At 28.9% G+C, this 27,080-nt stretch overlaps 2 protein-coding genes across 2 annotated transcripts in view; both read right to left on the reverse strand.

Moving 5' to 3' along the window:
* LOC107067017 (uncharacterized) overlaps positions 1–27,080 on the reverse strand; it is a 293,899-nt gene that overhangs the window by 128,210 nt on the left and 138,609 nt on the right.
* Positions 25,868–26,287, reverse strand: LOC107066957 (uncharacterized). The gene has a single exon (XM_015322032.2). It carries the CDS (start codon positions 26,285–26,287, stop codon positions 25,868–25,870), a length of 420 nt encoding a protein of 139 aa, XP_015177518.2.

The following is a 27,080-nucleotide window of genomic DNA, read 5'->3' on the forward strand; positions in this document are numbered from 1 at the left end:
CGAGGAGTGCAGTTATACAGATCGTTTACGAGCAACGATAAAGGGGAAGTCCGTTTCTTCAAGGAACGAAGTAAAGATCAGCGTAACGACGTACTTTACGCTGAACCAATAAAGACGAAGCGATCAAAAGTTGGCGGTGGGTCTCTCTCAAATGTGCACGAACGGTAAAGAAGAAAAATGGCAAGAGGAAATAGAAAAAATGAGAGAGAGTGAGAAAGAGTGAGAAAGGGAAGTAGAAGAGACAGGGGAAAGAAAAATCAAAGAATAAAAAAGCTCCGGTATTTCCGACTTTCTCAAACGAATCAAAGCTTTCGCTAAAAGAGTGCTTTTCGAATAGTTTGGAAAAGCGACGATAATGAGAACACAAACTTTGTCGTGTTTGAAAAATTGATCTAACTACTACTTTTTTCTTCATTGAAATTCGATATAGTATTTAATGAAGAACTTTTTTGTTTTTCTTTTTTCTTCTTCTTTTAATTGGCTGCTATTTATTGGATAAGTGTTTTATAATTCTTTCTTTTTTGATAAATATTTTTAATAACTTTTCATCGGTATGAATGATAACATAAAAAAAGAAACTAATAACCATCGTGTAAATCAGTGGTTCTTAACCTTTTCAAAATTACGGAATATTTTTGATTAGAAAGAAAATTTGCGGAACATCAAAATCACGACTAAGATCATAAAACCAACAAAAAAATGTGCGTAAACATTTAACTTTTATTAATATATATTGGAAGTTATAGATTATACATTATACATAACATAATATAATACAACATATATTTAACATTTAATTATAGATATTATAAAAATAATAGATCATTATAAAAATAGAAGAACCACTGGTGTAAATTATAGTTTAATCATATATTTCGGTAAATTATTATTATTTAATATTCACAAACGTGAATCCAACAATTTCTTTTGAATCTTAATGAAAATTGAAAATTAATCGAAAATATTTCTGATTATTATTCTTTTGAAAAATTATTTAAAAAATGCTAATATCGATAATTATTCTTTCTCACAAAATAATCCATTTAACCAATCGTCACAAATTGCTTACATTTTTTTACGATTATCATTCTATTTTTATCTCTCGCTCTCTCTCTCTCTCTCTCTCTCTCTCTCTCCCTTTCTTTTTCTTAGATTTATCGTTAGTACATTTCTCTCATTCGTCACGAAGAATCTCAAAGATTTATTTCTCCGTTTAGGAATGAAATCGCAAGAAACGTTAAAACGTCGTAGAACAGTCGAAGCAAGTCCCGACGACCCTTTTAATCCGTTGAATCACTTCACTTTTATAAACAGTTCGAGCCACGGGCTTGAATCGTTGAAAGAGTCCAATTAAATCTTTTCAAGTTAAACAAAAAGAACCACTCGAATGCTTAATGACCGATAAATCGATTTTCACGATCGCGATGATGGCGCTTTTCGAAGCTTGGATATAGGCTGATGAGGCTTCCTATACTAGCAACTACTTTACTTCTCTTACAGCCATTGGGTTAGCTGCAAAACGAATCGAAGAGGGCGAGAAAGAAAAAGAGAACTTAATGAAAAAGACAGAAACATAGAGAAAGAGAGAGAAAGAGAAAGAGGAAGAGAGAAGAAAAAGAATGAAAGAGTAAAAGAGTAAAAGAGTAAGAGAGAAAGAGAGAGAGAGAGAGGACTGAGTACGAATTAATCTCCCTATTAGCAGTCGCTCGTCTCAATTGCCCTCCCCTGCCACCCTTCCACCCTCTTCGACCTGATTTACCCCCACCATAACTCTCACAAGCACGCCTGACCGGAAGTCAAACGATTCATCTCGACTCGAACTCGATCGCCAACTGATTTTCATCCAAACTTCTGACGAGAACACACTACTCTAATCGATAAGAAAAGCGAATTGGAAAAAAGAGACTACCCAAATATAACTGGCATTTATCAATTACATCCATTTCTCTCATTGAAGTAAAATACATTCAAACCACCTCCTTTTCATAACATGATAATTCCTTCCGTGTTGTATAAAGTAAAGAAAACACAATATAATGGAAATATTTGTAGTATATAATTGAGATTTCCATGAATAACTTGAGCTTAATATCGATGGTATTATATGAATTCACTTTGAATATCCCATCATCAACATTCCGTTATATCAACGAAATTGCTAAAGTCTTTTAATAATATTTTTGTTGTTCATATATATATATCTATATATATATATATGTGTGTATAAAAATAAAATCAAAAATATAATTAGGATTGTTCAAATTTAATAAGTTACGTTATATGAAAACCGTGTTTTATACAAGTTTGTAGTTAGAAAACGTATATATAGTGAAAAGCCGGAGAAAAAAATAAATTTATTTCAGAAAGTATATTAATTTTGTTATTCTTATCATATATATAATGACACATAAAAATAAATAATATATTTTAATAATGGAATAAAATTATTAGACATTATTTACTACAATTCTAAACCAATCCAAAATATTTCGTATAATACAATTTTCCTTAGAATTCCAAATTTCCATACAATACAATTAAGTAAGAGAGTTTATTTTCATAGCAAGAAAATAACAATATTGAATCAAATTTCACAATAATTTTGTTAATAACAAGATTTTCGTTACTTCCCTTTTCCATACTTCCTTTTACATTCATCGGCACGATTCTCGCGTATCGATTCAACGTCGCGATTTCGCTCTTTGACACAGTTTTCATCTTTCTTTCTCTCTCTCTCTTTCTCTCATGCTTTAATTCCTCCACTCGAGTGATAAGAGGAAAGCAACGACGTGTAACGCGATATGCGTACGTATAAATCACGTTACGTCGATACGTGACGCCAACAAGGAGTCGATTCTCTCTCTCTCTCTTTCTCTCTCTCTCTCTCTCTCTCTCTCTCTCTCTCTTACTGTTTTGCTCTGCTTCATCGCGCCATTTGAAACTTCAAAGATAATTCTCGCAACATCAACCGATTAAATATTGGAATAATAAACGTTTACATTATTCACAGAGGACATTTTCTATTAAATTCTTGTCGATTCGTTCGAAATGAATTTGTTTTTATTTTTTCCATCCTTTTTCTTGTTTTCTTTTTTTCTACTTCTTCTTCTTCTTTTATCATTCCTATTCATCTTCTGTTAGTATTTATAATATTATAATATCAATATACGCGTGCGTAATACGAGCGAATATTACAATGTATTGCAACAAAATACACTTGTTGGAATTCAAACGAAACGGTAAATAAATATTTGCGATAACATAATATAATAATGTATTATATTTCGTGTCAATATTCAAAATTTCATGTTTAATCCTTTTAATGACGAGGGAACAATCGTACTTATGCAAAGAATACCGAACAAATGTGACGAATTTACAAAGTTTGGGAAAAACCGAAACTAAAAGTGATATTTACAAAATTCAAAACGTAGCATGTTATGAAATAAAGAGTGAATAAAGTAATGTTAATCATATTTTAATATTTGTGTTAAATATCATACTAATAAAGATTTCTTGCAATGCGAATGATAAAGAAATAAATTTCGTTGCAAACACTTTTCGTAAGTGTAGTGAACGTCGATTTATAAATGTTAATTTAAAAAGTTAAATTAATAAATTAAAAGGGTTAATTTTCGGATATATAAAATGTTGACAAATATTTGAAATGATTATATAGAATTTGGAATTGATTGTAATTAAAAAAAAAAAAGAAAAAAAAAGAAAATAAGTCGGTTCATTAAATCACAATTCTTAAAAGAAAATATAATATCACGAAGGAAAAAGAAAAAAAAACATTATAGATCGTACTTTAACGGAAAGTATATTTCCTTGAAATGATGCATTTCGACGTATATATCAATCGTGAAGTAGTATCGTGTATTCTCCTCTTACGTGCCAAGAATTCGAAGCTATTGTATTCGCCGAATTTCAAGCCAGATAGTCTGACTATTTGAACGTCTCGAATACTTCCATATGTTTCGATATACATATTTCTACATAAAAAAAATAAAAAAATAAAAAAAAATAAAAAAAAACAAATAATAAAGAAAAAGTGAAAGAAAAGGTAAAAAGGTCACGAAGGAATTGCATAAAAGAAATGCAAACAATTCACTTGGACATTATTCGAATGGATAAAATTATTGACTCTATTATTTTGATATTCGGTACACACACAAATAAAGAGAGAGAAAGACAGAGATGATAAAATAAGTAAAATGTACTTACTCTTCACAATATTAAAATAAATTGAGAATTAAAATACCTATGTGTAAATGCATAATTAATTATAGATACGTTTATTAATTAAATATTATTTATTAATTAAATACCAATCGTAATTCAACGTATTTGATATTTAATTTATATATATACACACACACACACACACACACATATATATATATATATATATATATATATTTCACGTATGATTTAATTACTAGACATATTTCATATTTAACAATATTTAACATTTAAAAGAGATATTAATTTCTTTTGAAAAAATAAAAGAAAAGGTTTATCACATTGATTATCTTTATAACATATGTATTTTTATTTATTTTCTTCGTTAGTTAGTTCGCTTAATTTTCCTCTTTTTTTCTTTCTCTATTTTTTTTTTCTTTTTTTATTATAAACTTGCATTCGTTTTTGTTCGGGGGGTGATTTTCTTGCAGCCATTCTACTTCGTCGTCATTGTCGTCTTTTGTTGTTGTTACAGTCTAGCCGTTCGTAGTAGACTAGGAGAAAGAGGTAGTGTTGGGGAAAGAGAAGGTCGGAGGGTGGAAAAGGAGAAGGAGGAAAGGGGGAAAGGGTGAAGGAAGAGAAGGACGTATAGTAAGTAAGTTTCTGACGGGAAATCGATGCCTAAGCGCCACCGTAGCCACCGGCTGCTGCTATGCTAGATTGTGTAAGACGGTTACAACATGCACCGCGTTATAACGTAGCTAGATGCATCTATTTCCTTTTAAGTGCACCGAAGAAGAGAACGGAGATAACATAGTAAGACATAAGAACGAGTTGTTGTTATTGGCCAAAAACACCGAAAAAAAAAAAAAATTACAAAAATTAAAAAAAGAAAAAGAACCTTTTTACTCAACGAAATTTGTTCCAAATAAGTCTTACACTAATTTTGTTGTTTCGTTTTTATTTTTTCTTCATTGTAACATAACACCGTCGTTAGGATAAGGAATTATTATTTAATCTCGATAATGTAGAAAAATAATTTTATAATGAAAATATCGGAATTATTATTATTATTATTATTATTATTATTATTATTATTATTATTATTATTATTATTATTATTTCTGATATGCGTTTGATGATGATGATGATTATGATTGAACGAATAATTTGGAAATGAAGAAAAATTGGAATTCTACGATAATATGCATAATATTTGTTTGATATCATTTATTGTTAGTTATTCGAAATAAATGAATTATTGTTTTTTTTATTATCTTCAATTCTTATTAATAACATACATGACCATTGTCAATCAATTTTTCTCAACCATTTAAATTATAAATATGATTATTTACGAACAAAAAATAAATATCCTATTAGATATGAAGATAATATTAAAATATTTGTTAAATACCATTTATACGATATTCATTGTAAACGAATAAAAAAATATTTTTTTATCGTAATACCAGGATCCATTCCATTAATGATGATGATGATGATAATAATAATGATCAATATAATTTTCAAACAACGTTCCGTCGATCGTTCATATATTAAAAGTTTCTTCGCTATTTTTGGGAGAACAAAAATAAAATACTCTACATTTCAATTATACGAATCACGGGAGACTCGTAAAACGATAAAAATGCGAAACCAACGAGAGAATCGGTTGGCTATAAAGTTGCAATTACATGCACGCGCTCGTGCCCACTGAAAATCGCATTTAAAATCGTTGTACACCAAACTCGAACACATTTCTTCTTTTCATCCATTCATTCGTTTGTTATACATACATATATATTCACACATACAGATATATTTTAAATTTCTCTCGCGTGCGAACATTTTAACGCGTTCTACGTCCCAACCGTTAAACTCTTAATTATCTTTTTCGATTTTACAAACACTAAAGAAGTTCTTTTTTCGAGTCGTAAATTTCAAAAAGAGAGAAAAAATGCCATAACAATAAAGGAAAAAAGAAAAAAAGAAAATAAAAATTCGTATACAAGTAGTCTGTTCTAGTATTTCATTTGATCATTTTTCATCACGTGTCGTTTATATGCAATCGATAGATTTCGCACAAGCGTGGAATGCATAAAAAACAAGAAAACATGACGAAAAATATAACAAGAAACAAAATTTATATGTATATTACAAAAATATAGAAAGAGATAGAGATAGAGATAGAGAAAGAGAGAAAGAGAGGAAAAGAAAAGTATGAAAAGTCGCTTACATCAGAGAAACGTTAACGTGCTCGTAAAACGCGGAAATGATTTACGAGCGACCGCGTTGCTCCGTATTAAAGCGTTCTGCTCGTCCAACTTCTCTTCGAGTAAGAAGAAAAAGAAAAAGAAAAAGAAAAAAAAAAGAAGAAGAAGACTAACTCACTCGTTCACAGTCGTTCATTCGTTCTTTCGTTCGTTGTTAACGAACACGAGCCGGGAAGATGAGTTTCCTCGATGAATCGACGACTTCGTATTCCTTCTTGTATACTTCCTCTTTCTTTCCACCATATTTTTATACTTAAATTACTGTATATAAAAAAGAGAAAAAAGAAAAAACCTACAATTACAACTTTATCATGCTTTTGAATTAAAAAATGTTTCGAAATAATAAACACCTCATTTAAATATCAATGATTATTATTTATTAATTATTATTCAATTAAAAAATGTTCTTAAACAAATAATCTTCCTCCATTTTAAATATCAATTATTATTGTTCTGAACGAATCGTTAAAAATATTCTTATTTTTTTCTTTTTGATTTAATTTAAATAAATTTAAGGAAAGAAAAAGAATAAGAAACATTTTCCATTTGTATAATAGTGGAAAAAGTATAATAGAATTTTTCATTAGTACGAAACAAAATTCGAAGAATAAGGTAAAACGCAACAAAACTAAAAGGAAAGTTTAGGCGACTTTATAGTCGCGAACGAACGAAATCTCTCGCGAATTCAGCTAATCCGAACTTGGCGTGTTCTCTAGTAAACCCGAGATGTGTTTTCGAAACAATTCTCGCGATTGTATTTTAACAAAAAAAAAAAAAAGAAAAAAAAACGAAAAGAAAATAATTATACTCTCTGAGCAAAACTTTGTTAGTCAAGAAATTCTCTCGTTAATTATTCGTCGAACATCCCAAAATTTCTAAATATTATAACTTAGAATACTATCTGTAAACGTTAACGTCTACTTCGATTTAAATTCGTTTAACAAGTTTTCACCAGTTTTAACACACACACATTGAATAAAATAATTTTGAAATAAAAAATAAAATCATTTCTCGTTGTTTTTTACAACCGACAGAGAAAAAGAAATATATATGAATATAAAAAATTATCTTTGAAAAATCTGTTAATATTTAATTATTAAACTATTACATTTATATGAAATAAATATTGATAAGATAAAATGTGCTTTGATAATTCTAATCTTATTCCATATATTTTCTTTCTCTTTTACTTCCCCCCCCCAAATTCTTTTTAGTCTCTTCACGAAAAATATGTTCTCGTCGTGTGGATGCATCATAGCTTTTCTCTTACTATATCTTTTATCTTCTATCCCTCTTCAAAGTTCCCACATGTTAGTACGATGCACGTGCTAGTCCCATAGACACATTCACACATACATACACACATGCATACATATATGTATTTATGTAGAAACGTTGAGAGAGAAACGCGTTTACTCGTTCGTTTACATATATGCGTACAAACACTAACACTAACACTAATACACACACAAACCCACACACACACTTACTCATATACATTTACCTTTGGAAAGAGAAACGAACGCTGTTGGTAATCGGCGAGGAATACTGAGCTTCTTCGCAGAGTTTATGCGAATTTCTGAGGAGAATATTTATCGAGAAGATAAATGGATTTCTTTTTCTTAAAAGAGAGAGAGAGAAAGAGAGAGAAATAAAGGGACGACTGGATATTCATAAAATACTTCGAAAAAGGAAAAGAGTAAGAGAGAGAAGAAATGATCGATGAGATCGGTGAATTTGTAAGCGACATTCTAACTACTTTCAAAGAATTTAAATTATTTCCTTTTATTTTTCTTCTACTATTATTAGATATCATTTTTCCTATCACTTTGATATAATCTATATCGTTTTAAAAAAAAGGAATAAAATAGATTGGAACGAAACATTTCTTTAAAATCTTTTATAATTTATTGATAAAATTGCACAAATGAATTTTTCATTAATTTATCAGATATATCTTATTTTGAACTCTCCATTAAAATCATTTATACATGTGGGACATGTACGAACCACTTCGGGATTAAACTAAAAGTCATCGAAAATCAATCGGTCACAAAACGTGTTAAAACATTCATAACCAATTGAGGTACAGAAATATTTTTTTCATATACGAATTGATTAAAGGGATCTATATATTTGTGAATATCCTTTCAATTCAATCATTCATTCTTTAAATCTGTAATTCAAAACGCGAAGTAAAATAATTCATTTAAAAAGAAAAGAAAAAAAGATAATAACATATTAAACAGTGCAAGTCTAATTTCTGTTGTTTCGAGAAAATTAAAAGCTTGTATAGAATATTGAAAATTATAAGCAATGTTTCTAATAATTTATCAATATGTAATTTGATTATATACATTTCTTTTAAGCTAATTTAACTAAAATAATATATATTTACGTGCTGCAAATGAACTTACATAATTTTCAAAGTTATATTAATTGTAAAAATCGTTTAATTTCAATTTTGAAAAACTAAATATCACTTAGAATATATTTCACATCAATCCAATTTTTTATCTACAAATAATAACAAGAAATAAAATAAAAGTATTATTTATTTCAAGAAATTAAATACTAACCAGTTACAATAAAAACATTCAGCATAAATTACGTGATTATTTATAATGATTTTATAGTTTATTATTTTAAAAAGGACTTATACATCAATTTCAAAATAGACAATCCAACTAATCTAACATTGATAGTTCAATTAGATAAATCGATCTTTAAATCTGTGTGAAAAAAAAAATAATGCTTAAAAGAAAAAGAGAGAAAGAAAAACAACAACGAAAATAAAAAAAGAGGTAGGAAATGGGAAAATAAAAAAATAAAAAATAGAGTAGAGAAAATGTAATTCGTATTTGTAGGATACGATTTTGTTTCTCACTCTCTCTCTCTTTCTCCCTCTCTTTCTCTCATCGAACTCGTACAGTCGATGTATCCTTTCGACCAAGTTCGTCTGTTCGATCGGTTCGACGAGCGTTAGCACGCCGAGAACGGTCGTACCCGAATGGCTAATTAGTTACGGTAATTGCTTCTCGTTCGATATTTCACGGACTTAACTCTCTGTTCAAAGCCACGCAGAGAGAGAGAGAGAGAAAGATATAGAGACGAAGCAAACTCGCGGATTTAATTACTTCGCGCCCGAAATCCGAGCCGATCGAAACGACGAAATGGAGGGGGATTTTGGGGGGACGGTTGGAGTTTGGGTTGGTAGTAGAGAAAAGGTTGGAAAAGAGATAGTTGCGAGATTGCTTTTCTTTCTCTCTCTCTTTATCTATCATTCATTCATTCTTTCTTTCTTTCTTTCTTTTTCGTTTTTTCTTCTGTCTTGTCAGCACGCGTGCCTCTTTCTCGTCACGTCGGCTACGTTGTGAGTTTCCAATAGAAAGTTTTCTACACTAGCAAAAGTACGTAAGTACTCACTTCTATCCGTTACTTTTCGTTGAAATGAAAACTAACATTTTTGTCGGTGATTGATTTTTCTTTTGTTTTCTTTTTCTTTTTATCATCTAAATTCTATTTGACTGTTAAGAATTTTTTTTTCAATTTATCATTTAGTCTAATTTGTTTGATTATTTTATTTATCGTTATAATCTAGAATTAATATATATATATATTATATTTGTAATTAGATAATAATAATATAAATATTCTATTATTTTTCTAAAAACCTTAAATACTATGATAATATATTTTAACGATGTTCAATTATATTTGTTATTATAAGTAGAATAAATATATAGCTATAAATGTACATAGAGTGTAGGATAAATATGAATTAGCTCATTATCATATGGTATAATATAAAATTCAAATAACGTTAAGAATATTATTATTATAAAGTAATTAAATCGATATTTCTCGTATTGTAAATCAAATAATTAGAAATCTTACCGGTTATTAATTATTTTAATAATCATCTAGATTCTATTCGTTTTTTTTTAGAAACTTTGAATATACCATAATTTTAACGTTTTATAATTTCCTATACTATATCAATATTATTTATAAATTGTTGCTTATATTGTATAATCAGAGAACGTTAATTAGAATATTTCTATATAATATAATAAAATAATTTATATAATATACGAAAGAGAAAAGATATCACTTATAATAGTACGTACGTTCGATAGAAAGTTGACATGAAACATCGTAACTGTTAGACACACGTGTGACCTGTTAGATGATAAACAAAGAACTGATCTTATCTTACAAAAGGTGAAACGCATAAACTCTTTTACGGAGAATCGAAGAAGAACTTTTAACTCTCTTGTCTCCCCCTCCCCTCCTATTTATTTACATCTACTCTTACACAAGTATCCTTATACTTTATGACTATGAACATAATATTATCTATCCTATTTGTTTTTATTGATATGAGTAACACTGAAAAAAAAACCAATCAATGAATATATTCAGAACAAGCCTACATAATATAATCATTTATGCACGTACGTACATACGTATACGAACATTGAACAAAAAATGAAATATCAATGAAACATATAGGAAACGAAAAAAAGTGGAAAAAATTTTACACGTTTTCGAACAAACGAATACGAACGTGTGTGTAATATGTGTATATATATATATATATATATATATATATATATATATATATATAAAATTTTTATTCTTAACTAAAAAAAAAATTCACCGAACAAGCTTACATAATCATTACACGCGTGTGTACATATACGTAAATTGAATAAAAAAACCGAAATATCAATGAAACACGTAGGGAACAAAAACAAAAAAAAACATAGAGAAAATTTTGCACGTTTCGGACAAACGAATAAGAGCATGTGTGTATATATACAATAGAACAATGAACGTCTAACTCAACCCCATAACCAGCCGAAAAAAAAGTAAAGAAGAGAAGAGAAAGAAGAGAAAGAAGAGAAAGAGAAAGAAAAAGAGAAAGAGAAAGAGAAGAGAGGAGAAAAAGAAAAAGAGAAAAGAAACGAAAGAGGTTATACGCAAACGGTCGCAGCACGAGGGCTGTGCGTTTTTGGGGGAGGTGACGAAACGTGATAGGCGCACACATACACACACACTCACTCACTCACTCACTCACTCACTCACTCACTCACTCACTCACTCCTCACTCACTCACTCACTCACTCACTCACTCACTCACTCACTCACCTCCCACATACTAACATACATATATTCTCTCTGTCTCTTCTTCCCTACATCTGTATGTGCACGTGCAAACGCATAGCTTGTTATACTGCTTCTGCTCCTGCTGTTGCTGTTACTAACACATAGTCTAGCGTGTAACTGAGAGACACGCGCGCAGGGACGCATAGGGTTAACGCACTCTGTGATTCGTACGAGAATGAGAGAGAGAGAGAGAGAGAGAAAGATTAGAAGGGCGAACGAACAGAGATGGAAGTAGAAGAGGAGGAAGAGGAGGAGGAGGAGGGGTGCAAGAGGGCCGATCGTGAAACGAGAAGCGCGCGCGCGGCCATCGATCCGCTTGAAAAACCATGAATGCTACTCTACTCTCTCTCCCACTCTTCCACCCTTCTGCTTTCGATGCTTTTCGACCCCGTCTTTTTCTCGAAAGTAATCATATAATTTTTTTATTTTACTACAAAAAAAAAACCCTTAGAATTATATCATGTCGGTTTTATATATTATTGACGAAATAAAAATAAAAAAAAATAAAACATCGATACATATATACGTGACCATAATTATAAAAGTGGTCTAATTATAAGTCAAAGTTTACAGAAAAAATAAGTATATCGATTATTTCATACCACGTTTTTTTAAACTAAATTAATTCAATGTCATTTTTTCACGATATTATCAAAAATGAACCGTTAAATAATGAAACAAAAGATATATGAATTAGAAGACCACTTTCATAATTATTGGCATATATAAAAAAATTATACATCGATAACATGTTTGTCATCAATTATACATACGTATGTATTACTTTTTATAGAATGTCCACATTATATATACATTTTCTGTAACATATTGTATATACAAGGTAAGCCACGAAACGTGACGTTTCAAAAAAAATTTGAAAACTATGCATTGTATGAAAAAATTATACGTGCATAATTAAATTATATTAGGGGGATGATATAATGGTAAATAAAACTTTTTTTGAACTTTTTCTGAAGTTATTCGGTATTACATTTCTAATTCCATGGGTCTGTAGTCACGATTTCGTTTAGAATTAATTAACAAATCGCCGAGGTGTATAAATTAAAAAAATATGCACTATTGAGATAGAGAAAATCTTGGATATGTGAAACAGACCATCAACACTGATGGAGCTTGAATATTTTGTGTGGCATAATTGGTCAACAAATCGTTAGATCTTATTTGATTAATATTGTTCGTCAACAGATTAAAAATACTTCACTTTTTTGTCTAAAACGTACAATAATCTATTCAAAGAAGTACTGCTACAAGAACGTTTGTTAATGTAGAATTATTATTAATGCATGTATGGCAATAACTGCAGAATCGTTCTTTGATAAGAAGATTACGAAAGTGCATTGATTGATATGGGTGAACATTTTGAACACTTGTGATAATAAAAATTTATATGTGAATATCTTAGCAATTAATCATTTTAGTCCCCACATAGTATCATAATTTTTTATGTAAAATTTGATTCTCTATTGTACTATGTGTTGTTTTTTATTTCTATTTCGTGAATATGTATAATAGAATACATTTATGTACATGAATATGTATTTTATCTATTAATATGCAGGTTTGTTTTCTACGATTAACAAGTTCTTTACTATCCACGAGTTACACGTGTGTGACACACACGTTGGCACAGGCCACAGGCAGGTTGTTTAGATAGTCTACCAATCATATATTAGGGGTTCCGAAAAGTAATCAAAATTTCTTCGATGATACATTCACATTTAGTTTGTGTCAATAAAAAATTGAAGGGCTTTTTCAAAAGGGAATTGAAAGATTTCCTTTACGTAAGGCAAAAAGTGTTAGAAAATGATGAAAAAGTTTTTTGTTGATTAACATTTAAAATTTCTTTAATAAATAAATGTTTTTCGCCAGCAAAGAAAAATTTTGATAACTTTTCGGACCTCCTAATATTATATTGAACATAGTTAATTGAACACTTTTATATTTTATATATGTCATATATGTGACGGATATTATAGTTTATGGAAAAAAATAAGTAATTATATATTGTCTAATGTTATGTATATAAAATATATAAAAATATTAGAAAATATATTGAGATAGTATTTAGAAACAATTATTAGCTCATTTAAAATACATAAGATTAGATTGACAAGTTTGTAGTCTAAACACGAAAATATTCTCTCTCTTTTCTTTTTTAATAAAAGATGAGTAGTTCGACAGACAAAAAATTGCATATGATATTTTCGACGGATTATTTAAAATAATTACACAAAAAAGAAAATAATCCACGATGCGTGTGTTTCGCTAAAATTTTGTTAATCCACATATCATGGACCAAAAATGATAATTAAATTAAAACACGGAATTTATGATACTTTTTTCATTTAATTAATAATCCATCCAATTTGAAAAAAAAAAACGAAGAGAAAAATATTCGACGGTGTATTTAATTGGCGCGTGTACACACTCACTTAACTATCATAATTTTCGAAATATGCTTTTGAGAATATTTTTCCTTTTTTTGGTCGCGGCGTTCCGCTGTTCCGTCTGCCGTTCGAATGTGATCTCAATCCCCCTTTGGGTGAAATAAATTATTAATCAGTGCGTGAATATATTAGAATCGCGAATCTCGAATATTAAAATGGTATATCGCGATTAATCATCGCTACCCAAGACGAGTGTGTTACGACGACGACGACGACGAGGACGACGAAGACGATGAACCAAACCCGAAAGAACGCCGCCAACTACGCGAAGGGATTATTAAAAGCTCGGTTGAAATGAAAAATTATCCTACGGTAGGGATCGTTAAAAATCGATTTTACTTACAGCCCAAGAGATCCACCAGAACCCAAACTCCCCTTCCAACCCCACCCCCACCTCTGCCTCACTTCCTAGCCCCTCTCTCACCGTTGGGAAAAAATAATGGCCAACTTCGTGCATCACTCCTATCAAATATATTTCATTGAAGAAAAACACGACACGCTTATACTATCTTTCGAGACTGATAATCGAAATTAGTTTTTTATTTCTTTTCTCTGAAAGGAGAGGGGTAAGAGTAAAAACAAAATACAATAAATAAAAAGAAAAAAAAAGAAAAGATATATTTTGCCATGCGATCAAAGAAATTTCTTGACGATGAAATAAATATTTTCGACAAATAAGAAATAAATCTTGTAGTCAGGCGGTTATTATCCTTCATATTGACAAATAGAATTTTAAAAAAGTAAATAAGATTATAAAAAAATATATATATAAAAATTGTTGGCCTTTATAATAAGAAATAGAATTGAAAAAAAAAAAAAATACTTTCGATAAATAAGAAATAAATCTTGTCATCGGTCGGGTTGTTAGCTTTTATAATAAGAAATATAAATTAAACAAAATAAATAATTAATAAGTAATAAATAAATAATAAGATTATATATATATAAAAGAAAAAAGAAAGAAAAAAAATTTTAAAGGAATTAAAAAAAGAAGATAACAAAAAGATGGGTTCGTTTCAAAGAAGCAATAGGCGCTCGTTAAGCAATTTTATCGTGTCTCCTCTTTACGTTCGATCGTATCATCCTTTCCTACATCATATCTTCATCTCTCTCTCTTTCTATCTCTTTCATTCTTTCATTCTATCTTTCTCTTTCTTACTCTCCCTCTTTTTCATTCGTTTTTTTTCACGTAACGTACGATATGCATCGTTGGGTGCAACGCACGTTGTCGTTGCATCGCGTTACTGGGAAGCGTACTGTGCGATCACAGCGGGAGTCAAGGATATTAAAGCCGCTATATAGCAAAGACGAAACGAGAAAAAGTTCTCTTTTCCTGTTACTTCCTTTCTCTCTCTCTCTCTCTCTCTTTCCCTCTCTATTTCTTTTTTCTCTCTCTCTCTTTTATATTTTTACTTTAAATCTTATAAAGGGAATAAATTAAAATATTAATTATCAACAATATTTCGTACACTTAAAGGATACATTATTATCTGAATAATCATTTATTTTTTTTTGTTTTATTATATTTTTTTAATAAGTCAATCTTACGAAGACATGCAAGAACGTATATTATTTAATGCATGTACAGCAATGACTGTAGAAACGCTTGAATATGTCATACGTTCTTTGATAAGAAGATTACGAAAGTGCATTGATTGTAATGGGGAAACATTTCGAACACTTGTGATAGTAAAAATTTTCTTATGAATATCTTATTAGTAATTATTCATTTTAAGCCCTACATGGTATGATAACTTTTTATGCAGAGTTTGATACTTTATCAGAATTCAGAAATAAAGATTAAGCATTCCATTTAAAAAAAAAACCAATAACTATGGTATCTCATAAAAAAAAGATCTTCAAAAAACAGTTTTGTTTATCATTACATTCACCCCCTAATATAATTTAACTACGCAGAAAACAATGTTTTCATATAACGTATATTTTTCGAATTTTGATACGTCACGTTCCAAGACTCACTTCGTATACATCGTAACAAAAACATATTTCGGGTTTATTTTCTCTTTCTTAAATATGTATGAATGTGTATAAATTATACTCGAAATCAAGAGGAATAAATAATGGAATAAATTGGTTAAATCTATTTCGTAATATAGTAGAATTTTGTCGAGTTCTAAAATTATTCCAACTATTTTGCAATTATTCCAACATATTGCATATATTTCTTCTCTTATTTTCCCCTCAACCTTACACCTACCCTCTCTATCGATAAATCTTACGAAATTCAAATGGAAGACACATAATTTTTTTTTTAATTCTATTTATTTTCTATTTCTTTTTTTCTTCTTCTTCTTTTTTTTATAACTTCTCATCCCTCATTCTATGACTTTATCTCTCTTGTGAATTCCGCAATAGATGTTTTTCCCAAACAGCTTTTCCTTTGGAAGGCTCGACGACGCGAACGAGTTTCTCGCGACGATGTTTACCTCAGTTGGCCTTGCTCCACTTTCCGATAACGGCGACGCGCGTCGTTTTGACATACCCTCTTTGCACGTGTGTATGTATGTGTACATATGTATCTCTCCTTATCCTATGTGCGTGTATGATAAGTGAGTATAGATTTACATGTATTAAACCTACGCGACACTTGCATATGTAATCAGAGTTTTATTTTTCTTCTTCTTATACAAAAAATATATAAGTCACAAACAATATTTTTACAAGAATATCTTTATACGTAAGAAAAAAATAACAGAAAAAACTTGTTACCTTATCCTTCGATCTAAAACACTCGATGTTATCGAGATCTCAATCGTTTTCGCCTTTTAAAAAACGTTTGTCACGCAATCTTATTTCGATTCGAAATATTATAATTTAATAATTGTTGATTGATTGAAAAAGAAATAAATAAGCATTTTTTTCGTTTTTATTAATTTAAGATAACTTCATTATATATAGTTTTTCATTTATCTCAAATATATAATAAAATGTTACACTTGTAGAAATTACCCTTTTTGTTTCTTTTCAGCCACAACTCAATTGTTAATATTAAATTATCGATAATGAAAATGATTGAAAACTCCTCTGCATAATTTAAAATATTATTTTAAAATGAAATTTGGTAGGAAATGTGTTTAAATACGTTGATAATTTTTCGAAATATCTGTCTTTATCTCTAAGATTAAAAGTGTAGAAGATGAGAGAGAGAAAGTAGGAAAAAAGAGTTCAATGAATGAAAAGGATAGAGAAAGATTATGTTAGTTCAAAGATCATCAAAACGAGAAAGACAAGAGTGAGAGAAAAGGAGGAAGGGGAGGAGAAGGAATACGACGAATAATTTAGGTAAGCTAAGTTGTGGGTAGCATCCGAATCAACAGTTTATTCGATCCCACACGTTGAATCGCAACGTTTGCAGAAACTCCGTCACGCTGGAGGGTTGTTACGAGAGATCAAGTCAACTAAGTTTTCGAAAAGGGGGTGGTTTAAATGAGAACGAGATAGGAGAACATGTGGAACACATTTGAAATGTTTCAACTTCTTGATAATTCACAATTAAAAAAATAAAATGAAAAAAGAACAAAAAAATTAAAATAAATCAATTTTATTTTTATTTTATTGATTCGAATCGAAAGTTAACGTTAATAAAACATTTTAAAATGAAATAATAATTCGATCACTCGTATCAATCTAATTGATATAGAAATATAGAATAATGTTGACACACATTTTTTTTTACGATTATTCTTATGTTTCTTTTTTGGCAAAGAAATACAAAGAAATTCAATAAAAAAAGAAGAAAAATACAATTATTTTCGACGTTAACGAATGTTCAACTTAAATATAAATTAAATTTAATTAAATAAAATTAAAATTACATTAAATTAATTAATATTAATTATAAATTAAATTAACTTATATTAAAATTAAATTTAAATATTTCTTTTTTAGCAATTTTGTATTAACACGTATTAGAATTTTTTTTTCTTTTTTTATAATATATTAATATATATAAATTTACGATTATGATGCCAGATTACGTTAACGCTCGTGTAAATCAATTTTGATAATCATTAACAATGTCAGACAAAGTGATTGATAAAATTTCTAATAAAAATGAATTTGCTTAAATTAATTACATCGCTTAAATGAATTAATGCGCAACGATTGCGATCCAAAATGAATATATTATCGTTAAAAACACTGACGCACGAACACGTTAAGGATATTATTTACATGAATAAAAACGAAGAAAAAGGAAGAAATAACAAATGGATTAAATCTAATGGACGAAGAAAAAGAAATCAATTGAAGGTAAAATAATAGTCAACGAGTCAATTAGTAATCGTGTTTCGTAAGTTACGCATGTATATTCACTGGTGTCATTCGTCGACTTACCTGCATCCTCGTTAAGCTAATGATTCAACAGGTGTTGCACGGATACACACGAGCAAGCAAGCAAATATACATCCATATATACATACAGACAGATAGACAGACAGACAATCAGACAGACAGACAGACGATGAGAAGAACGACCTACAGCATCGCGTTCGAACCTTCCACTTTCTCTCTTTATTCTATTTTTTTTTTGTTTTTTCTTTTTTCTTAACATCCTCCATTCGAGTTCAAGTCACGGTCTTGTGATTTATAACACGGCCTTGTCCTATTTTTCTCCTCGGAAAAAATAGAAAAAGAGATAATATTTAACAGAAAAAAAAAATCAAAAAGAGATAACAAAAATAAATCAATAAAACTGGGAAAATATGATCTAATAGCAAAAAACGATTGGCAAGTAAAAATTCAATTGACGGGTTGTGTATTTACGCTTCGAATTAAAGTTTCGTAATAAAATATATAAGAAAGTTAGAGAGAGAGAAGAGAGAGAGAGAGAGAGAAATGGGGAAAAGGAAGAACGGGAGGTTACGCTTAAAAAAAAGAAGCAAGAAAAGAAGAAGGAGAAAAAAATAACAAAATAAAAAAAAAAATAAAAAGTACCTCGTTAATTCACGGATGGCATCTGAAAAGTTCAAGGAGATACTCGCCAGGTTGTGCAGCAGGTATCGCGGAAGTTTTAATTGGAACGCAAACCGTCTACCCCCACCCCCCCTCCTCGCTCCCACCCTGCACCCCACCAGGCCCCTTTTTATTTTTTCCTCCTTCTCTCTTCTACTAGTCGAAGTTCAAAAGAGGGAGAGGAAATAAAAAAAGAAAAATTTTATATATAAAAAGGAAAAGAAAGGAAAAAAAAATAAAGGTTAGAGGTAAGTGGCAAAAATATAGAAATAAGAGAGAGAGAGAGAGAAAGAGAGACAGAGAGAGAAAGAGAGAGATAAAACGCACAAAAAGAAAAAGATAAGAAAAGATGAGGCAGGAATAAAAGTTCGAGAGGATTTAGATCGTTCGATACTGAACAAAGTTTTCAACATAATACGTAGAATCATATTCGAAGATGACTGAAGAATAATAAATGCATAATAATCTATATATGTATAATACACTTATTTAATGACTAGATATTAAAAAAAAAAAAAAAAACAAACAAAATAAAATATAATAAAATAAAATAAAATAAAAAACAAGATAAAAAAACAGATGCAAAAATCGATCGTGTGAATGATAGAGTTCGAGATTCGAGATGAAAGAGAATAGAAATTAACGAGGGCTTTCACTATTCTCGTTTTTCATCACTCTTCTTCTCGCAATCCCCGTTATTTCGTTTGATTTATTCTTATTCGAGGAGAGAAAGAGAGAGAAAGAGAGAGAGAGAAGAGAGAGAGAGAGAGAGAGAGAGAGAAAGTAAATCGTCTATTGGTAACTTTTAAAAAATGTTTCGACTATTTCGTGGCTCGTATTCAATATAATTGTATAAAATATATGTGCGCTATTATTTATCGGCAAAAATTTATTAAACGATTTTAATTCACGTATACACAAAAAAAGAAATACGAAATAGATCGTAAATTCTTATAATTATCACTTAAAATATAAGTTAATTTGCTTAAAAAATAATTGTTTCTACTTTAGGCTCAATACTTTTCAATCTCACTCATTTACAATTAGTTCTGACACAAATAATCCGCTAATAGAATTAATTGAAAAAAAAAAAATAAAATAAAATTAGTTTTTAAAAATTTTTCAAAATTAATTGTTAATTACAAATAAAGAATTATACATAAAGTTTTATTTATGATAAAAAAAATATAAATAAAATGAAGTATTATATTAGCAAACAATGAGAGTGTTCGCAAAAGTATTCGTAAAAAAATAAAAAAAAAATAAAAAAAATAAAATAATAAATTATCATATCCTATTAATTTTTTAATAATATTATACATCGATCGATCCACATTATAAAGTCTTATTACTTCGTTCAATCGATTTAGTATAATAATTTTAAATCAATTTAAAAATTACTATTAAATCGAATTCGCGTTGAAACGTATCGGATGACGCGATGGCGAGGTAAAAAAGAAAAAAAAAAGAATAAATTACGAGTGGAGTGCGGGTAACAGGAGGATCGATTTTCGATCGATCGATTTCTATCTTTGGTAAAGGATGCTCCACTTTCGTGTCGGTTCGTCGAATACGAACGAACGAACGAACGAATGAACGCGAACTAACCTGGGGCGCCGTTTCCTCATTTTATTTCCGCTTAATGTTTCTCCATTCGAGAGCACTTTACGGTGTCTTTACGTTCGTGAATAAATTACGAGGGCGAGAGGCTAATAACTGCAGGCTTGTTGTAATCCAAAGAAAGAAAAGGAAGAGAGCAGAGAAGAAAAGGAAGAAAAGAGAGAAAGAGAAAGAGAGAAGAAACTTGTGAAACAAAGGGAGAAACTTTAAAGTCGAATCCGGAGTGCAGAAAAACAAGAGAAAATCATCGAGGCATTCGTTGAAAATTCTTCGAAACGAGCTAATTGTAAGATATGAAAATTGGAAAATCTGCTGTAAGGTATGAAAAAAAACTCTACAAAAAAATATTAACGCTAGATTTATCGATGCCAGTCAATTTAACTTATTTACAATCTTATCGCTATGCATTTACAAACAAAATTTTAATTATTTTTTTAATAACGAATGTTGATTTTTAATAAAATTATCAAACGTATAGAAATGTTCTATCCATATCTTTCCCTTTCTACTCCTTAATTTCTAAAAATTCTTATATGTTGCTGTACTTATTTTGACAGATGTGAGTCGATTTGACTTATTTACGATTTTATTGCTATATATTTAATGAAACTTAAATAATTTTTGTTTTAAGACATATGTTACTTTTTAATAGAATTATGAAATATGTTATATACAAATACTAATTCCTTCCCACTCTTTAATTTCCAAAATTCATATGTGCTATACCTATTTTGATGGCTATAAGTTACATTAACTCATTCTTAAAAGTGATCGTTTTACACATATCTAACCAATTTCTTGTGCACAGAAAATTTTTAATAAACAATCTGACGCGAGAATTAAATCAGATGCGGTTTAATTTTCAAGTTCGAGTATCATGCAAAAGAATAAAAAATAAGGACGTCTGAGCTAGATGTAATAAAAAAAAATGTATGAGAAGTGTATTTCATAAACACATTACATAATATATGTTTCAATGAACGTTACAAAAAGCGTTTAGCAAACCATCCAAACCCTCTTGTAAATATTTGCTAGAAAACTGTAATTTAGTAGGTAGACTGAAAAAGTTTTACTCGTGTGACCTAGAAGTAAAATTTCCTTGAAATAATAATATGATTATACTGTAACAGTTATATCCGTTTATACTTATCTTTATAACAACTCGTGTCAATGTGTAATAAGTCAGCAAAAATTACTTATAATTCTCGACCAAGAATTGATTGTATATTTCTCCATTAATAAAAAAAAATATATAAAATAAAATTTATAAAAAAAATATATAAAAATGTATAGAAATATATAAAAAAAATATATAAAAAAATATATAATAAAAAATATATAAAAAAATATATAATATCTATATTTCGTTTTAATTATATATATATATATATATAATAGCAATTAATAGCAATTAATGCTACATAAAATAATAAAAGAATAAAGTTTCTCTAAAATAAAATTTTATTCATAAATTGTTTTTTTTTCTTAATAAACTTTAATTTCAATGTTTGAGTCTTAATTGACTCATTACAGGTAAAGTAGATTTATAACAAACATCCGGCCATCTAGTGTTATAAAAGAGAGAAAGAGAGGAACGTTGTTTCTCAAAGGAAAAGAAAAGGAAAGAAGAAAAAGTAGAAACTAATAAAGTCGTGCTTCTAATTAGAAGGTGAGTTTCGTTTTCGTTCGATCGTTATCGAAGATAAAAGAGAAGAGATAACGGTCGATCGGCCGAGTGATTTGTGTGCAACACAACAATGACACCGTTATCAGTCGACAAATCGATAAAACGAGGCACGCGAGCGTACCTTGAACTTCTGCCAAGTCAGGGTCAAATACGTGCTACTTTTCTTCTTCTCCTTGTATATCTCATTCGTTTTCTCTTTTGTTCGAAAGAACAACGGTTTTTGGTGAAAGGTCTAACAATTCTTCAGGGACAAATATATTATTACAATATATTTTTTTTTTTTTTTTACGAACAGACAACTGTAATCATTTTCTCCCTTTTGATAATTAATTTATTTATTAGAACAATGTTCGTTAATTCTATTATTATTATTATTATTATTTATTTTTTTCTTTTAAATCATGATTATACGATTCTGATTATATATTTATACACGCATAGAATACAATAGTAAATTAGATCATTATAGTGTTTAATATTAATAAGGGTTCATAAATAAATCACGTTTAATGAATTACGAGAATTGATTGAATTATGTTGAAGCTAAACAAAAAAAAACTTGTGTTTTAATTCTTTTGCTTTTAATTATCAATAAAGTCGTATTAATTATTGGGAGATAAAAAAAAACAAATATAATACGGAAAAAAGAAAGTAGCAACGAACATAACGATTGTTCTTCTTAAATTTCGATTAATCGAAACTATTTCCCTGAAAGTTATGTGATGCTGAGATATTTTGAAATATTCTGTATATAATATAATGCTTCGTAGAGTTTAATCGAACGCTTGATTTTCCTTGGTACACGTTTAAGTAAAATAATTAAAATACAAGGAGTAAAGAAAATCCTTAACAGTAAACTCGTGCTTGTTGAGATACGCTACGAAAAAGGATGAAAATTATTCTAAGCGTTCAAGTAAAAGTAAGTAAGTAAGTAAATAAGTAAGTAAATAAGTGGAATCTCGTTGATAATGAAAAATAAATTTTGTAAAGAAAATATCGAGCTATACTACAGAAGAAAGTACTTTTATCAATATCGATTCTACGTTGCATTATGAAAACAAACATGTTGTCTAATAACTAACGAGTTATCAGCAATTATCCGCTCGTCCTTCTACATTATCTAAAACAACTATGGATTTTACATAATCCTATTGAAACTAAGAGACTTTGATATCGAACCGATTAGGAACAGAGAGAATTGATAATAATTAGAGGTATTCGAGAGTGTAATATCTGTTCCTGGATTCTGAATATTAACAGATAAACGTTTGATGTTGCTAATTAAACGATACACAACGTTGATTTGTGAAATGTCAAATATATATTCGATGAATTGAATTAATTTTTTCAACCTATAGTATATAAAGTATAAAAGAATAAATATATATATGTTATTTTTTCGATCAAATTTCTTCCCATATTATTTTCTGACGTAGGTAGAAAACTTTTTTAACTCAACTCACCCTTTCCTAATCCTCGTATAAACAAAAGTTCGTTCACCGGATATTATTCTTTTAAAATGATATTTTTATTATCTAATTACGTATTTATGTAAATCGATAAAGCGTTAAATCCATGTTGACGAACAAGAGGGGAGAACTTTATCAATGTTAATAAAAAGATTTCATTATCGGGAAAATAAATTTTATAAAAATTCAATGTTACTTGAATAAATGTTAAACAACGATAATAATGACATTTGAAAATAATGTTTTGCATTATATGTTGTAAAAATTCATTTTGTATTAATGTTATATATATGGGATTGTAACAAAATACATACTTAATACGCATATATTCGTTACATGATAATAGTAATAAAAACAAATCTATCATCGTTAGACATTTAAATAAATTTTTATATTCGTCGATAAAAATGAAACAATAATTTACAAAATGTTTCAATATAAATTATATTATTGTAAATAGTATTACGCAATCTCTCATATAACTTATTCAATGGAATTTATGAGTAGAATTCGAAATTTTTATAAAGTGAAATCTTTTTCGAAAATATCTTTAAATTATGATGTCGAAACTAAACGGCATTTCCTGAGGAGTACCACAAGACGAAGACGAAAAAAGAAAAACTCGAAAGTACCCAGATTTGACCAAGTTTCTTATTCTCGACAAAACATAATAATCGATTTTGACTTTTCAACGATAAAAAAGTTATTCTTACGTAGGAATAGTTGAAAAAGGAAATGCGGATTTCTAAGATGAAATTAAGTCGTATGAACTAATATTTATTTTTTTGTCCATTTTTATTTTCTTCTCAAAAAGAAAAAAAAAGAAAAATAAAACACAAAAAAACATAAGAAAAAGAAGTGGAGAAGAGGAGGAGAAAAGATGAAAAATCTTTTGAAGAGTAAAATATAATAGCACAAAGAAGAGTAAACGTATTAATCTTCTTGAAAGAAATTCAACGAAAGCATCAACCTTGGTTAAAGTAAAGTTTAAAGAAGAAAGAAGGTTTCTCGTTAATTGGTTCTTTCGTGCATAACGATATTGAATAACGTATCTAGACAAGAATACACATATACACACATGCCTACATACATACAGTTGCATGCAAAATTATCCGGCCAAACATAATTTTTTGATTATGTAACATGTAAAGGGTGCAAAATACAAATACAAATATATCATCGTAAAGTATTTTTATTTTGTTATAAAACCATGTAATTACAAAATTATATATAACAATTTATAATTATTTATAACAAGAATAACAATTTTTGGTTTTTCATAAATACCAAATTATTTTTCATAAATTATTTTTCATAAATACAAATTTCACACTATGTATAGAAAAAATTGAAGGAAAAATAATCAGAAGTAGTAATAAAAAATAAATATAAGAAATAAATGTTAAATTTTCATCAATATTTAGTAGCCATACTCTTTGCAGCTATCACAGCAGCACATCGGTGAGCCATCGATTCAATTAGTTTAACGATTTTATCTTGAGAGATATTTTTCCACTCTTCTTGAACTTTTTCCCACAAATTAGCTTTATTCGCACATGTTTTAGATCCTAATTTTAGTTTTAGCTCTTGCCATTAATGTTCTATGGGATTTAAGTCCGAGATTAACTTGGCTACTCTAAAATTCGGGCTTTTTTTCTGGGAAAAAACCTGTTGACGAAGCTTTAATTGATGTTTTTGATCATTATCCTGCTGAAATATTCATCCTCGTGGCACGTTTTGACATGCATAAGGCAGAATTACATCTAATATGATATCTCTATATTTAATAGAGTCCATTGTGTCTTCAATTTTAAAGATTGGGCTAACGCCTTTCCAAGAAAAGGGACCCCATAGAATAATGCTACTTTTACCGTGTTTTACAGTGTGTATTTGATGTCTTGAATCATATCTAGTACCTTTTACCTTTTGTCGTCGAACATATCTCCTCCCATCGTTTCCAAACACATTAATTTTAGTTTCATCCAAAAAGAGCACTTTTTTCCAATCTTCAATAGTCTAGTGTTGATGTCTTTTGGCGAATTCCAATCTGTCCTTCTTATTTTTCTTACTGATAAGTGGTTTTTTAACAACAACGCGTCTGAAAAGTCCCACTTCTGTCAACCTTCGTGACACAGTACTTTGACTAATGTCAGCCAAATTTTCTTCGCGTAACTCGCGTGCATTGATTGCAGCATTCTTTTTTACGTCTGAGATAGCCTTTCTTTTAATTACTCTATCAACACGATTAGTTGTTTTTCTTGGTCGCCCAGGATTGCGTTTAGCTTCTAAAGTACCCGTTGTCTTAAATTTAATAATAATAATGTTAACAGTCGATTTTCTGATAGCCAAAATTGTTGATATTTCACGGGAGACTTTTCCTTCATCGTGTAATTTAATAATTAATTTACGAATGTTTAAAGATGTGCATTTCGGCATTTTGACAAAGTGTTACTGATCATACAAAACAGAAAAGACAACGAACTCAATGTTTACATACATTCGCGACTGATAACGTAAACATAGCGAAGTAAAATACATTCTACCTTGATTAATACCTTCATAGAACATGGCAGGATATTTATGAAAAACCAGAAATTGTCATATTTGTAACAAATAATTGTTAACAGTTATAAACAATTTTTAAATTACATATTTTGATGGCATAATAAAAACGCTTTACAATGATATATTTGAGTTTTCATTCTGTATTTTTTAAACCATACTAAATGATAAAATTATGTTTGGACGGATAATTTTGTATGCAACTATATATAACATCTATATCTATATCTACATATACATATATATATATATATATAAGATTTAAGTTTGTTTATTTTAAGACAAATTTCATTTCTGTTTATGAATTTTATAACTCGACAATAAATGACTATTATAAAATGTGCAATTCAAATTTTTGTAGGAAATTAACTGCTCTATAAAAATGGTGTCTTATGTTTTGGCGATTAAATTAAACGTTCAAAAGATATTCAGAGACAGAAATCAGTACACATGAAAGTTTGATGATGAATATCTTTTAAACGCTTAATTTAATCGCCAAAACATAAGACATCATTTATATAGAGCAGTTAATTCCCTACAAAAATTTGTATTGCACATTTTATAATAGTCATTTATTGTCGAGTTATAAAATTCATAAACAAAAATGAAATTTGTCTTAAAAGAATCAAACTTAAATCTTTAATATCATTCAAATGGTGAGGTTTAC

The sequence above is a fragment of the Polistes dominula genome, unplaced genomic scaffold, assembly GCF_049000335.1.
Source record: "Polistes dominula isolate Pdom_NZ unplaced genomic scaffold, Pdom_raw_medaka contig_37, whole genome shotgun sequence".
NCBI lineage: Eukaryota > Metazoa > Arthropoda > Insecta > Hymenoptera > Vespidae > Polistes > Polistes dominula.

Bases quoted from the DNA above. Each gene is read 5' to 3' on its own strand.
- LOC107066957 (XM_015322032.2), bottom strand. From the start codon at position 26,287: ATGCCGAAATGCACATCTTTAAACATTCGTAAATTAATTATTAAATTA.